Here is a 14053-nt window from a genome sequence, read left to right as displayed (position 1 = left end):
TTTCTGTCTCTTAAGGCCCTCCCAACAATAACTCAATTACCTGACAGATGAGGAGTTATGCTCGGCACAGCCTATTAGCACATGACGTCCATTCAACACATAGTGTGCTGAGACGTAAATGATCCCAAATTAGAACAGCATGCCTGCAATCCACCCGAGCATCAGCAGGGCCTGAGCTATACAGCATCGGCCGGCACAGGAATACACTCATCAAGAGCGCTCTTCATAGAAACGCTGATTTCATTTAGACCTTTATAACTGAAACCTGGCTGAGCGATTCGCTTCTTGACAGTTATTGGTAAATGCCCTTTCAGCACCAGCAAATCTCCTGGCAAAAAGGCCTGGAAAATATGCAGCAAGAAAGCTGCCCAGTATAAATCACAGTGCAATTGCTAACTTTTTAGGCAGAGTTATCAAGTTTTCCATTACAATTTAACCCAAGCTGGGGAATGTATAGTAAATGGTGGCCTCCCTTAGAGACATTGCCGATTCTCAGTCACCTCTGTTTCATGTAAAAAAATCGTCCATTTTTATTTTTCGGTACAGCATTCACCCCAGGCATGGCTTAACAGTCAGTTTGCTATGGCAGGCCAAACAGGCTTCATAAGGCCCCAGACTGCCATATCAACCAATCAGAGGCCGTGGAGGTAGGGGTTCTGATTAGAGGAAAGACAGAGACCCAAACCTCTGAAGAGTTAAAAAGACTCTGGCACAAGTTTCATGGTGTCCTAAGGCTGGGTTCAGACCCGAGCGTACGGGATGGAGCGCTCTGTATGTGCGATTGTATGCGCGTTTACAATCGCGGCTCTGGAACAAGCGAACGCCCCCAAAGAAGCTCCTGTACTTCTTGGGGCGTCAGGCGTTTTTCAGCGCGATCGTACGCGCTGTAAAACGCTCAGGTGAGAGCCATTCCCTCAGGGAATCATTGGTTCTTGCCTGTTGAGCGTTTTACAGCGCATAGGAACACGCTGTAAAACGCTCGGGTCTGAACCCAGCCTAAGGGCAACAAAAACCAGCGACAGATACTTTGTAAAATGCTGTGTCACTTTCTTTAACTGAACCAGCCGAACTGCCAAAATCTAGCAAACCTTTAAAGGGATTCTGTCACCAGGATTAACGCTATAGCGATATTTTTATGTGCCCATTAGTCTCTATGCAGTGTTTAAAATGATCCCACTGTTTATGCTCTGTGTGCGTTAGATTCTTATAAAAAAAACGATCTTATTGATATGTAAATTACCGCTGTCAGGAGCCCAAGGGGTTGTCCCACGAGCTGTTGGAGCCCAGCTGCGCCCATCAATCCGGAGCCCAGCACCGCCTACCACTTAATTATTTCACTCCACTATCCCTGACATCAGTTCTTCTCAGTGCCGTAATCTCGTGCCTCGAAGCTGATGCCAGTAGTCCGCACAGGCGCAGACTACAGTGTCTACTGCGCCTGCGTGAGATTTACATGACAGAGGTGATTTACGTATCAATAAGATCGTTTTTTTTTTTAAGAATCTAAACACACACAGCGCATAAACAGTGGGATCATTGTAAACACTGCATGGAGACTAATGGGCACATATAAATACCGCTATAGCGTTAATCCTGGTGACAGAATCCCTTTAATGGGAGACAAATCAGAAAGCAGCTTAGTAAGCAGATGAAAAATAGAAAAAACAAACAAACATTTAGGGCAAAGGTATCAAATCAAAGCCTTTAATTCCCTCTCTTATCAGCCTTGTGCATGCCAAGTGTTGAATACAGTAAAAAGTTTGCTTTCATTTTCCCCAGAACATGTTTGAAAATGGAAATAATGAGCAAACCATGGACAACACCGAGTCTTCACTGAGACACTAAATCAATGTCCAGACAGGGGCTTGCATAGTAATATAGATAAATGATACATATGGGCAGTAATCTGAAATTTACTTTGATCAATGGTGATTTAGATTATAGCTTCTCCGAGTACCGGCTCGATCAAAAATGGGCAGTAATAACCGGATATTTCATTCATTTTGGTCACAATTCTCGCTTCAAAAAGTTGCAAAACAGGGCTTTGTGACATTTCTATGCGGTCGCTCCAGTTTTGAAAAGTGGGTGGGGAAGTGGGTGTGGTTTGCTATGTTAATTAGTTTGGGTGGGGTAGAAAGTGGAGTAACATCTCGAGAGGTTTTAGATGCATCAAATTTACCTAACATCGGGTGACATTTGATCAATTTGGCCCAAATTACCACAACGCAGATTCCAGCAAAATAGACTTAAAAAAATTCCCTGCGGTGTTTAGTATCTACAGAAAATGCTCTGCTGTAAAACTGCATTTAAAATGACTGCGATATTTAGGCCAAGCGCTCCTGGAATTCCTCTTCTCGTTTCCCAATTTTAACTCAATTTGTTATATCGCATCCGTGTCCCGGGAGAACAGCAGCAATAACTTCATTCCCATGCACAGGTTTAAAACAAAGCCTTTCCAGGCAAGAGTCAGTGTACAGGGATCGGTAACACCAAATTAACACACGGATGGAGCCCTGTTGAATTTGAACAGAGACCCAAGTGTTACAAGCCGACAGGGCTAACCACTGTGCCACCAGCTGTCAAACGCCATCACTTCTTTTCGCAGTCTTGTCTTCTAAATGTCCTGGTCCCAAAAATGGCTAATTTTTTGTCCTCCTGGAAGAGGACAGGGCAGGGATGCTCCACACAAAGTCAGACGTAGTTCTGGGTAAGGACTCCCACTCCAGGGCCAAGATTAGAGGGAGGATGTCCTGTATGTCTTAGGCCCCTTGCACACAACTGTATAGCTTTTTCTGTATTTTGCGGTCTGTTTTTCACGGATCCGTTTTTTGTTTCAGTAGTGTTTCCCCTTCTGTATCGTTTTACCATTCCGTTTGTGATTAGTTGTTTGCAGATCGCAAACAAAAGCATAGAATAATGTTTAAACAGCAAGTACATAAAAAATTTAGCTGGGCATAACATTTTCAATAGATGGCCCTGAAAAAAGGGAACGGATACGAAGACATACGGATGCATTCCGTATTTTTTTTTTTGCGGTCCCATTGACTTAAAATAGAGCCACGGATCATTATTTGCGGGCAATAATAGTTCTATCTTTCAGCGGAACGGAAATACATTTCAATGGAAATTAATGCCGGATCCAGCAACTGCGGTAGTGTTCCGGGATTTTGGACGGAAAAAAATACAGCATGCGGTATTTTGTCCGGTCAGATACTGTACAAAGGACAGAACGGAAGACATCCTGATGCATACTAAACGGATTGCTTTCCATTCAGAATGCATTGGGACAAAACTGATGTGTTTTTTTCCGGTATTGAGCCCCTTTACCGGATTTCAATACCGGAAAAGAATAACACAAGTGTGAAAGTACCCTAAGACGGGATTCTATGGGCCACATTCAACATACAGAGTTGTCCTACTTTGTTCATTTTGTCTTTTATTGTCTCAGGACGTGGTCGCTGAGAAAGGAATGAGGGCAACCAGTGTCTGCATGGCTTCTGCCTACAGACGTTTATTATTTATTAATACAATACGATAAAGTTCTAGTTTCTTTTACAGTGTATTTTGTGAAGTCTTTAGCCATTATTTATCATGCCTTCACTCCAGAATTCTGGTTTCAAAAGGTTGCAAAATAGGGCTTTTGAGACTTTTTGCAGTTGTGCAAAATTTTGCAACTTTTTGCATTTTTACAACTTTCTGCAGTTTTGGAATGTGGGTGAGGTTGGCTATGTTAATGAGTTGCCCTCCAGATTTATTATTAACACTTTTAGAAGTCACAAAAAAGGTCGCAATCTCACTCCAGCAGTAGGGTGGAGTAGGAAAACTGGAGTAGCTTTTCTAGACAATACTGTTAGGTTTAAAAGGGGGTTGTGTCACTTCAGCAAGAGGCATTTATCAGGTAGAGAAAGTGAATACAAGGCACTAGTGTATTGTGATTCTCCATATTGTCTTCTTTGCTGGCTGGATTCATTTTTCCATCACATTATACACTGCTTGTTTCCATGGTTACGACCACCCTGCAATCTATCAGTGGTGGCCGTGCTTGCATACTATGGGGAAAAAGCGTCAGCCCCTCTGGTGGCCGGGACCATGGGAGTGAGCATAGGTTAGTGCTTTTTCCTATAGTGTGCAAGCACTACCACCACAGATCGATTGCAGGGTGGCCGTAAACATGGAAACGAGGAGTGAATGTGATGGAAAAATGAATCAAGCCAGCAAAGGAGGCAATAGGGACAACAACAATACATTAGTAAGTGCCTTGTATTCACTGTGTCTTCATGATAGGTGCTATTTGCTTAAAGGATAACTGTCTTTTTTTATTTGCTAGTTTATTAGAGCTAGGCGTGTATACCCGAGTTAGGCTACTTGCACACTGGCATTTTGGCTTTCCGTTTGGGAGATCTTTTCAGGGCTCTCACAAGCAAAAAGTTCCTCCGTTCCGAAACGGAGCCAAACGGATCTGTTCTGACACACAATGTAAGTCAATGGGGACGGATACGCTTTCTCTGACAATCTGGCACAACGGATCCGTCCTCTATTGACTTTCAATGGAGTTCATGACGGATCAGTCTTGACTATGTTACAGATAATAAAAACGGATCCGTTCATGACGGATCCACCCAAAACGCGAGTGTGAAAACAGCCTAAACCGTTAAATGATGAAGGCTACTGTAAGTAACTTCACAGTCCGCCACTGGCCTTCCATCTGAGTACACATTTTCCATCCGCTTCCCAACTTTCCTTCACAGCTCTATGCCCAAAAACCTACAGAGACTCCAAAAGGGTCAAGCAATCTTAAAGCAGCAGAAAATTAACCTAATCATCTTCAGCCTCAAATAAGATATTTTACCAAAAAGCATACTACCGTATACCTATCTCCATACTTTGATATAACAGTGCAGAGGACGAGGTATGCAGGGGGAAGTGAACGCACGCCAGTACTAAGCTTTAATAAAGGGCATGTTTCAACAGGACGGTGAGCCTACAGAACAGGTGAAAATGGTGACCTTGTAGCCGTTACAGTGGAAACCCTTGTGGGGAATGGCAGCCAGTTCCCTCATCCTTGCTTTCTAAAATAGCTGAAATTCTATCAAGGTCACACAAGCCTGCAAGGGAAAACCTCATGGTGAGCAAAACAAGCGCGACAAGCCTTTGTAGGAGCTTTACAGATTCCATTATAGCTAGGCTCTGGAGGCGATACAAGCATTTTCTGCTTGCTCTAAAATGATGTGATCGGGGACTGTGGTAATAGTGTGATGCCTGCCTCAAAAAATGGGAGGTATCCCGCTTGGACCCACAATTTAAGACATGTTAAAAGGGATTGTCCCATCACAGACAGTTGGGGCATGTCGCTAGGATATGCCCCCCATTGTCTGATAGGTGTGGGTCCCACCTTTGGGACCCGCACCTACAGCGAGAACGGAGTGGGGGAAAGGTGGTGGAGGGCACACTGCGCATGTGCAGACACCCTCCACACATTTCTATGGGGCAGCCAAAAATAGCCGAGCACTGGCTCGGCTATTTCCGTTGGCCCTATAGAAATGAATGGGCGCAGTGGCCACGCAAGCGCGGTGCACTCCCCATTAACTTGTATGGGGAGAACGCTTGGCAGTGGCCGGACCTCGGGAAACCTGGGGTCCTTCAGCCACCACTCTCCCCACTTTGTTCTTGGTGTAGGTGCGGGACCCACACCTTTCAGACAATGTGGGAATATCCTAGAGATATGCCCCCCATTGCCTGTGATGGGAATACCCCTTTAGGCATAAATTTTGCCAATTAGAATCTAAAGAGAACCTGGCAACGCCATTTCCTAATCAGCCTATATACCACTGAAGTTTTCCCATGCTGTATGCCAAGAGAAATGCAGTCATAGCGTCATTCTTGGGAGGAGAAGAGTCAAACTATCCATGACCCCCCCCAATCTACACAAGCTTACTTTCACGTAAATGACAGCTGATCGCATCCTCAATCGCACATGAAATCCTAGTATCACTCACAGATTCGTCCCTCTTACAGCCCTCTGGTTTCCAGAGTCATTTGCAATACATGATGAGGAAAGGGGTAATGATTTGTGCACCAGAGCCAGCAAGCAATGGGATTCTACCCCAGACGTCAGGGATACAAACACAGGCAATCAAATATGGAAAGCAGAGACCAGTCCTGGCGTCATACCGCATCTAAGGCTAAGTTCACATCTGCATTGAAGGCTCCATTAGGATCCTCCGTCACAGTGTTCATCAAAAATAGGGGAGAAAAAAATCCTGCAAAAAAATAAAATAAAAAATGTTCTCCTGAACGGAAACCAAACGGATTCCAGTATAGTCAATGGGATCTGTTAGTTTCTGTTTGTGTCAGTTATTTCAGCTCTGCTGATCCTATAACGGAACGGAAAGCGACAGCACTAATGTGAACGTAGCTCAGGACGCAGTGATGATGACAGGCTCCTTTCAAGTAGAAAACATTTTCCCAGTGGTTATGAAGAACTATACAAACACTGACCTGAAAGTTAACGTCTTCCTTCTTGAAAATCAGTGCCCGAACTTCATCAGGATCGCCATTAAAAATTGCTTGAACCAGGGGAGGCTGTAAAAACAGGGAAAAACACAAATAATTATTATATGCTGGAAAATAAAACAAGTTCCAGAAATCTGCTCTAAAATACATACAATTCAGTGATTACTCAGACCTTGGAAAAAGGTCCTACAAGCAGCAAAATCAGAAACCCTCATGAGATATGTACAGATTTTACAGAAATTAAAGTCAAAATCTGCAACTGATTATTCCGATATATGTGAATGTACCCAGAGGTGTATTGTAAGCCTCAGTGACCACAGTAACTTCCAACCAAGCCGAAGCTTAAAATGTAGGCAAATGTGGTGTAGAGGGCTGTAACTATGGAAACCATATAACATGCAAATATTTACCATGTACGTGGCAATATAGAGTTAAAGATCCGCAGCTATAGTAATACAAATGTTTAACAAGCAAAGAAAAAAAAGGGTTTATTCTGTGGTTTGCCACGAGGCTCCCAGGCCTCATGGAAACATTCCTTCCAGCCCAGAACACAGGATTTACCAGACGAAATGGTGAAGTGTGACAAGGTTTCCATGGCTATAAATGTCACAGGCTTCTATACAGTGTTCGTCTTACAGAAGTATGGTAAAGGCATCAATTAGCGGATTGCAGCGAAATAAAAACATGCAGCAGTATATATTCAAGCATACAAAAGATGGGCTTAAATACGGGTCTCTAAACTTTCACACAAAAAAACATGACAAAAAATAAAAAACAAACAGATACATAGAAATTGCCTCTTCGGTACTCTTACTTAAAGGGGTTGTGTTACTTCAGCAAGTAGAATTTATCAAGCAGAGAAAGTTAATACAAGGCACTTACTAATTGTCCATATTGCTTTCTTTGCTGGCTGGCTTCATTTTTCCATCACACTATACACTGCTTATTTCCATGGTTACGACCACCCTGAAATCCACCAGAGGTGGTCGTGCTTGCACACTATAGGAAAAAGGGTCGGCCTCTCTGGTTGCCGGGACCGTGGGGGTGCACATAGGCTGGTGTTTTTAATGAATCCGGCCAGCGAATGGGGCAATATGGACAATCACAATACATTAGTAAGTGCCTTGTATTAACTTCCTCTATATGATAAATGCTATTTCCTGAAGTGACAAAACCCCTTTAAGGCCTCAGGCATGCGACTGGATTTTGCATATTTGATCCCCTTTTTTTGTGGATTGCGCTCAGAACCATTTCATTCTAAGGGTCATCGTACGGTATATCCATTCGGGCACTTTCTAGTACATGTCCTATTCTTGTCCGTACTGTAGCAGTGTTAGTGTACACGGACGGTATTTGGATTTTGCAGACCCCTTGGTTTATGGACTGCAATATGCGGGAGGCTGTGTGCATGAACCAGAAATGCATCCAAAAAGCCGAGTGACATGTGAAATGGCCACCAATAAAGTTCAGACAGGGGCTGACATCCAGCTTTCCTAGTTTTCCAGACTTGTACTACTAGCTACAAAAGGACAGATTCTCTGTAGGTCAGGGATCAGAAACCTTTGGCACTGCAGGGGGCGTGAAACTACAACTCCCAGAATGCACGCTTAGTTGGCGACTGCTCCATTCACTCCTGTGGGAGTTACATTCTGGGAATTGTAGTTTCAGAAGAGCTGGATCGCAGGAGGCTACTGGTCCCTGTTCTAGCTAAAACCGCGCTCATGCAGGGTATCGCCAAGCTTCCCAGGAAACGTAGAAATGGCGGAATACTATTTTGAACCATTCCTGTAGTTTACCTGCGATTTTTTTCAGTCCTACGGAGGCTAGGCTAATCACATTTGCAGTTTGTCATGGAGACTGAAAGTAAATCGAAGCACAACCAGTCACTAAACCCCAGCCTTACCAGCACAGCCTTAGGAGGTGGAGGACGATAGGGATTTCCATAGCTCGGTAACTTGGAGGGAAAAGTAGGGGACTCATCCTCCCCCTCCTCCAAGACCACAATACACACGCGGCTCATTCGATCTGGCTCTCTCTCGTGTGCTACTGAAACTGGAAAATAATGGCAGGAAGCCCACTCATGTCTTCACTCTATTCCGAGCCTCAAAATCATTATCAAAAAACTAAGAAAACTCCTCCATGACATCTCAGTTGATATAGAAAAAAATAATAAAAATCAATACATAAAAAAAGAAAAAAAAACTACATCACTAATAAAACCAGGTAATATCCGGTGTATTCAGTGCAATATCTTGTAGACCACTGCAATGACACAAATCTGTAAAGCAAGCAAACATCCAGGGAGATGCAAGAGGTTCTTTTCTGAGATAGTAATCTAGGAAACAATTCATTGAGCGGCCATAAAAGTCTTCACTTATTAATCAGGAGGAGGGGGCAAAAAGAGTCAGTGCCCCCTGCAAGGTCAGTCACTAAACCAGACTAGTCAGCGTGTTCATGGCTGTGACAATTGCATCCTGCTGAATCAGTCTTGGTTCTCTCAGATGATCCAAAAAGGGGTTTTCATTCATGGTCTTGCTTTTTCTCGAATCCGGGCGTTGGAATTCGATGGATAATCCCGGCGGACCAAATCCCCGCTCTACAGAACAAGGAACAATGAAGCCCAAAGTGGGGAGCGCTCAGTCACTTGTGATGACTCAGACCACAAGGGAGCTGGGTACTCGTGGAGAAACGCTGCCGGCTAAATCCCAAAAGTCCCACATGACAGGAATACAGAGGATGTGTTTACTTCATTACGCCAGCCACGAGAAGCAGAAGCTAGGAATCGCCCCGAGCCCAGCTGTCAAAGGTTCTGCCACGCTAAAGCTTCGGAGGGGACTGCAGCACTTCCTTTCACCTGGAGTTAGCAAAGTAGCACCCAAAGGCAAGGAGGCGACCTTTGTAATCCTCAACCAGAGCGGGCGTCCCTTTGCCCTTTAACGTGCAAACGGCTTCATTCTTCATGTCCCCATAAGCATCACACGCTATTTAATAGGCTTCCTTTCGGTATCACTGAATGACTCCTTTGTTGAGGAGATGCTTCTGAGAGCTGCAGGCTCCTCGGCGGAGAGGTGGCTGGTAAGAGAGCAGAAGCAGCAGCCTCCAGCTGTACACACTGCAGAGCTGCAGAATGAAATGCCTAGTAATCACACGCTACCAGGAGCCTGAAGCCACCGCACTGGGTGAACCAGTAACTTCCTGTACCGAGGAGGGGCTTCGGCCCCCATTCTGCAGCGCTCACCAACAACATTGGTGGTTTAGTGACTAATCTGCATCCAGTGGGAGGGGGCACACTTTACGACCCAAGTTTCAACATTTTTTCCACGAAGCTAAAGGGTACATTTGCCGTTAACCAGGACCAGCTTCAGCGAGGACTCTCTCAGCGCCACATGTGAAAGCAGTTATATAAGCAGGGCATGCCATTCACAGGATAAGCCCGGCTATTATCTCCTCAACAAAAACCTCCAAATCTCCAAGAATAGAAAAATAAGATCAAGCCGGGATTAAATATTGCATTCTGGACGCCAGTCACATATGTTCAACAAAAGACCTGCTTATACAACAGCCCCAGAGGTATAACTAGTGGGGAGGGTGCAGAGACCGCGTGCATGAGCAGCGCCCACCAGATTATGTCTGGGGGTCTGACAGATGCTAGATTTTTTTTATCCTTTTCTTTTTTAGCTCTCAGGAGCTGGAATTCAGCATTCCTACACTCCTGAAAGGCAAATCTCATACATTCACAGTGTTTGATCAATGATTTCAATCAGTAATTATAAGCCAAAATCAGGTGCAGGTCAGGAACACAGAACAGGTGCAGATCTTTCCCTTAGACCTCTTGCACACGAACACCCACTGTGAGGCAGCCGCAGCGGATCACGGACCCATTCACTTCAATGGGTCCGCAAATCTGGAACGGAAGTATGGGACGAAACTCCACGGAAGCACTCTGTACCATTCCGCATCTCCAGATTTGTGGACCCATTGAAGCGAATGGGTCCGCATCCGTGATGCGGAATGCACACGGAACAATGCCTGTGTATTGCGGATCTGCAAATGTGGTCCGCAATACTGCCACGGAGTGCACATATTTGTGTGAAAGAGGCCTTACACCTCATCTCTGTTGCTCCCACTCCTGGTTTCGGCATACAATCACTGACCGTATAAATTAGGGCAGGGATGCCCAAAATGCAGCGCTCCAGCTGTTGTAAAACTACAACTCTTACCCATGCCCTGCTGTAGGCTGATAGCTGTAGGCCAGGGATGTCAAACTCGTGGCCCTCCAGCTGTTGCAAAACTACAACTCCCATCATGCCTGGGCATACTACAGCTATCATGGAATGATGGGAGTTGTAGTTTTGCAACATCTGGAGGGCCATGAGTTTGACATCCATGCTGTAGGCTGTCCAGGCATGCTGGGGGTTGTAATTTTGCAACAGTTGGATGGCCGCAGGTTGGGCATCCCTGAATTAGGGTATCCGGACGTGTACATCCCGCAGGCCCTATTGTAGAACCCTATTCTTGTGCTTCATCATAATATCAGAACCCTAAAATCTTGTCGGAATTGTCTTTTCAATTTAACCCAACAAAGTATTTTTTCCCCCGTTTTCCAATACAAGACATGGTAAAATAAATGGTTCCACTAAAAAATACATCTTATCCCGCAAACTTTAATCCTCATATGGTTATACGAAAGTAAAATTAAAAAACGTTCTGGCTATTGGAACATGGGAGAATATCCTAGTGTAGATTAAGAATGGGGCTACACTGTGATTTGACTGACGTCACGCATGTCCAAACACCCCTGTGTAGCAGTGCAGCCACTGCGACTCCATTCACATCAATGTATGCCTTACTACAGCGAAGGTCGTCACAGCCAAGATCGCCGTGTAGCACCAAGCCTTCAAACGTTTTCTTTAAAGGGGTTTTCCAGGAGCTAAACATTGATGACCTATGCTCCAGATAGGTTATCAGTATCAGGCTGGTCGGGGTCCTAATCCTGGCAACCCTACAAATCAGCTGTTTAAAGAGGCTGCAGCATTCAAGTGCTACATCCTCTTCATACGTACCAAGCACAGCACAGTACATTGCATAGCGTCTACGCTTGGCAGCTGAACACCTTTAAAGGGGTTGTCTGGGTTCAGAGCTGAACCTGTACATATCCCTTTTTTCACCCAGGCAGCGCATTTCATGCTCCAATGCTCTCCTTTGCCTTGTGCTGTATCGCGCAGGGCAAGAGCATTTTGTTTAGGTGGGGGCTGTGTTTTAGGCTACTTTCACACTTGCGTTTTTACTGGATCCGGCAGGGTTCAGCAAAAACGCTTCCGTTACTGATAATACAAACATCTGCATCCGTTATGAACGGATCCGGTTGTATTATCCTTAACATAGCCAAGACGGATCAGTCATGAACTCCATTGAATGTCAATGGGGGACGGATCCGTTTTCTATTGCGTCAGATTGTGTCTGAGAAAACGGATCCGTCCCCATTGACTTGCATTGTGGGTCATGACGGATCTGTCTTTCTCAGGATCCCAGGACGTAAAGCAAACGGCAGCATGCTGCGGTTCGCTCTCCGGTATGAGAATGGAACGGAATGCACGGGACGTCACCGGATCTAATGAAAAAGCCCTTGTCTGCACGATTCAGCACAGGGCAAGGGAGCCGCTCATATCAGAGGGGCTTCCTGGGTGAAAAAGAGGATATGCCTGGGTTAAGCTCTGAACCCAGACAACCCCTTTAACTTGAATGGGACTGATCTGCAGAAAGGCATGGAGTCTCACTCCAGACTGCAACACTTGCCTGAGTGCTCTGCCTCCTTCCAACAGGTGGAAATGAGGGGGGTATATATATATATATATATATATATATATATATATATATATATATATATATATATATATATATATCCCCACACACAGAAAATAGTTGGTGAGGCTGTCTCATTCATTCAGCCCATCAGAAGCCTACTGTATACAAAACTGTGAGCTGTGTACAATTGGGTGTCTTTATAAGACACAGACTTACAGGGTAAGCACCTATAGGTGGCACTAGAAGGACCCATTTTACATATAGAAACTGATACCTTTCTGTGATGAGAAAGGAGATCCTCTCATCCACAAACATCCCAAACGCTCAGGTCTGACATCAGCAATTAGTCAATAAGCCGGTAGACTCGTGGGCCTCGATTTATCACACCTTCACTCCAGACTTCTGGCTTCAAAATGTTGAGACTTTTTGCATTTTTATACCGCTCACTCCGTTGTGGGTGGTAAAGTGGTCGTGGTTTGAAGTGTTAAAGAGTTTCACTCCAGATTTATCTCTGAGGCTTTTTCTCTCACTCCAATAGGAGGATTTAGGCCTCTTTCACACGGGCGTTGCAGGAAAAGGTGCGGGTGCGTTGCGGGAACATGCACAGAAGTTTGGGCTTGGGATCGGTGTTCTGTAGATTGTATTATTTTCCCTTATAACATGGTTATAAGGGAAAATAATAAAGATCGGGTCCCCATCCCGATCGTCACCTAGCAACAGTGCGTGAAAATCGCACCGCATCCGCACTTGCTTGTGCAGCCCCATTCACTTTTATGAGGCCTGCGTTGCTTGAAAAACGCACAAAATAGAGCTTGCTGCGATTTTCACGCAACGCACAAGTGATGCGTGAAAATCACCGCTCATGTGAACAGCCCCATAGAAATGAATGGGTCCTGATTCAGTGCAGGCGCAATGCGTTCAACTCACGCCCGTGTGAAAGGGGCCTTAAGGAGAAGAGAAATTCATCCTACAACCGGCGACATTTGATAAAAGTACGCCAACGCAGACTGAAGCAGAACTGATTTCAAGTATTCCCCTCATGATAAATTTCCCCCTGGAGTCGGCCTGGTACCTGGAAACATATGATTAGTGCCAAGCTGTAAAATGATCAGGAAACAGTGATATCATTTTACTTGCCAAAACGTACCCAATATACAGAGGCCAGAGCCAACATAGCTGTCCTGTCGTAACCTTTTCCGAGCATACAACCAAAATTAACACAGATGTTTAAAGGTGTATGCACAGCAGCCCACAGCCGTTACTAGTTACATAGTGGAGATGGGTAAGAAATAGGACATGGATGGATGGAAGGAAGGATAAATACTAATTCTGCTTCCCCTCTACTGACCAGAGAAAAGCAAAGAAAGATTTATGGGGTTATTCAGTAAAATTATTGATTACCTATCCTCGATCAGCTATTTGGAGAGGTTGGTGCTCAGCAAGTAGGTTATCAGAATTTCCTGGATAACCCCTTTAAGAGGACCTTTCACTGGTCCTGACATAATATTAGTACCTGGTAGTGTTGGGCATGATCAGTACACGTCCCTCTGCTAATTTTCTTTCTCAGATCGGCTGCTCTGTTGGGGCGCTGTGCCCCTCGTTCTCTTTTGCCACCATGTACGCTAATTAGTGTAATCGGTACAGTGAGGAGGAGATGGCCGTGTTCCTCAGGGGCGTCTCCTTCTCCCTGGCTGTGAGCTGTCCAATCACAGCAGAAAGTGTCACAGCCAGGGAG

The 14053-nt window shown here is 44.9% G+C and overlaps 1 protein-coding gene across 8 annotated transcripts in view; it reads right to left on the bottom strand.

Moving 5' to 3' along the window:
- The window catches only part of ANKRD28 (ankyrin repeat domain 28), a 146596-nt gene that overhangs the window by 89406 nt on the left and 43137 nt on the right, over positions 1–14053 (bottom strand). For 5 of the 8 annotated variants that reach the window (XM_044294921.1, XM_044294923.1, XM_044294924.1 and 2 more), the window contains exons 1-2: positions 8417–9642; positions 6499–6582 (exon numbers count right to left, since the gene is read on the bottom strand). In XM_044294921.1, the coding sequence (XP_044150856.1) occupies positions 6499–6582; positions 8417–8533 (201 nt within the window). In that variant the 5' untranslated portion in view covers positions 8534–9642. Of the gene's footprint in view, positions 1–6498; positions 6583–8416; positions 9643–14053 lie in introns of those variants that run through there. The other 3 variants (XM_044294922.1, XM_044294926.1, XM_044294927.1) reach the window with 2 other exon arrangements.

This window comes from Bufo gargarizans, chromosome 5 (genome assembly GCF_014858855.1).
Source record: "Bufo gargarizans isolate SCDJY-AF-19 chromosome 5, ASM1485885v1, whole genome shotgun sequence".
Taxonomy (NCBI): domain Eukaryota; kingdom Metazoa; phylum Chordata; class Amphibia; order Anura; family Bufonidae; genus Bufo; species Bufo gargarizans.
This window is presented reverse-complemented; position numbering and strand designations above follow the sequence as displayed.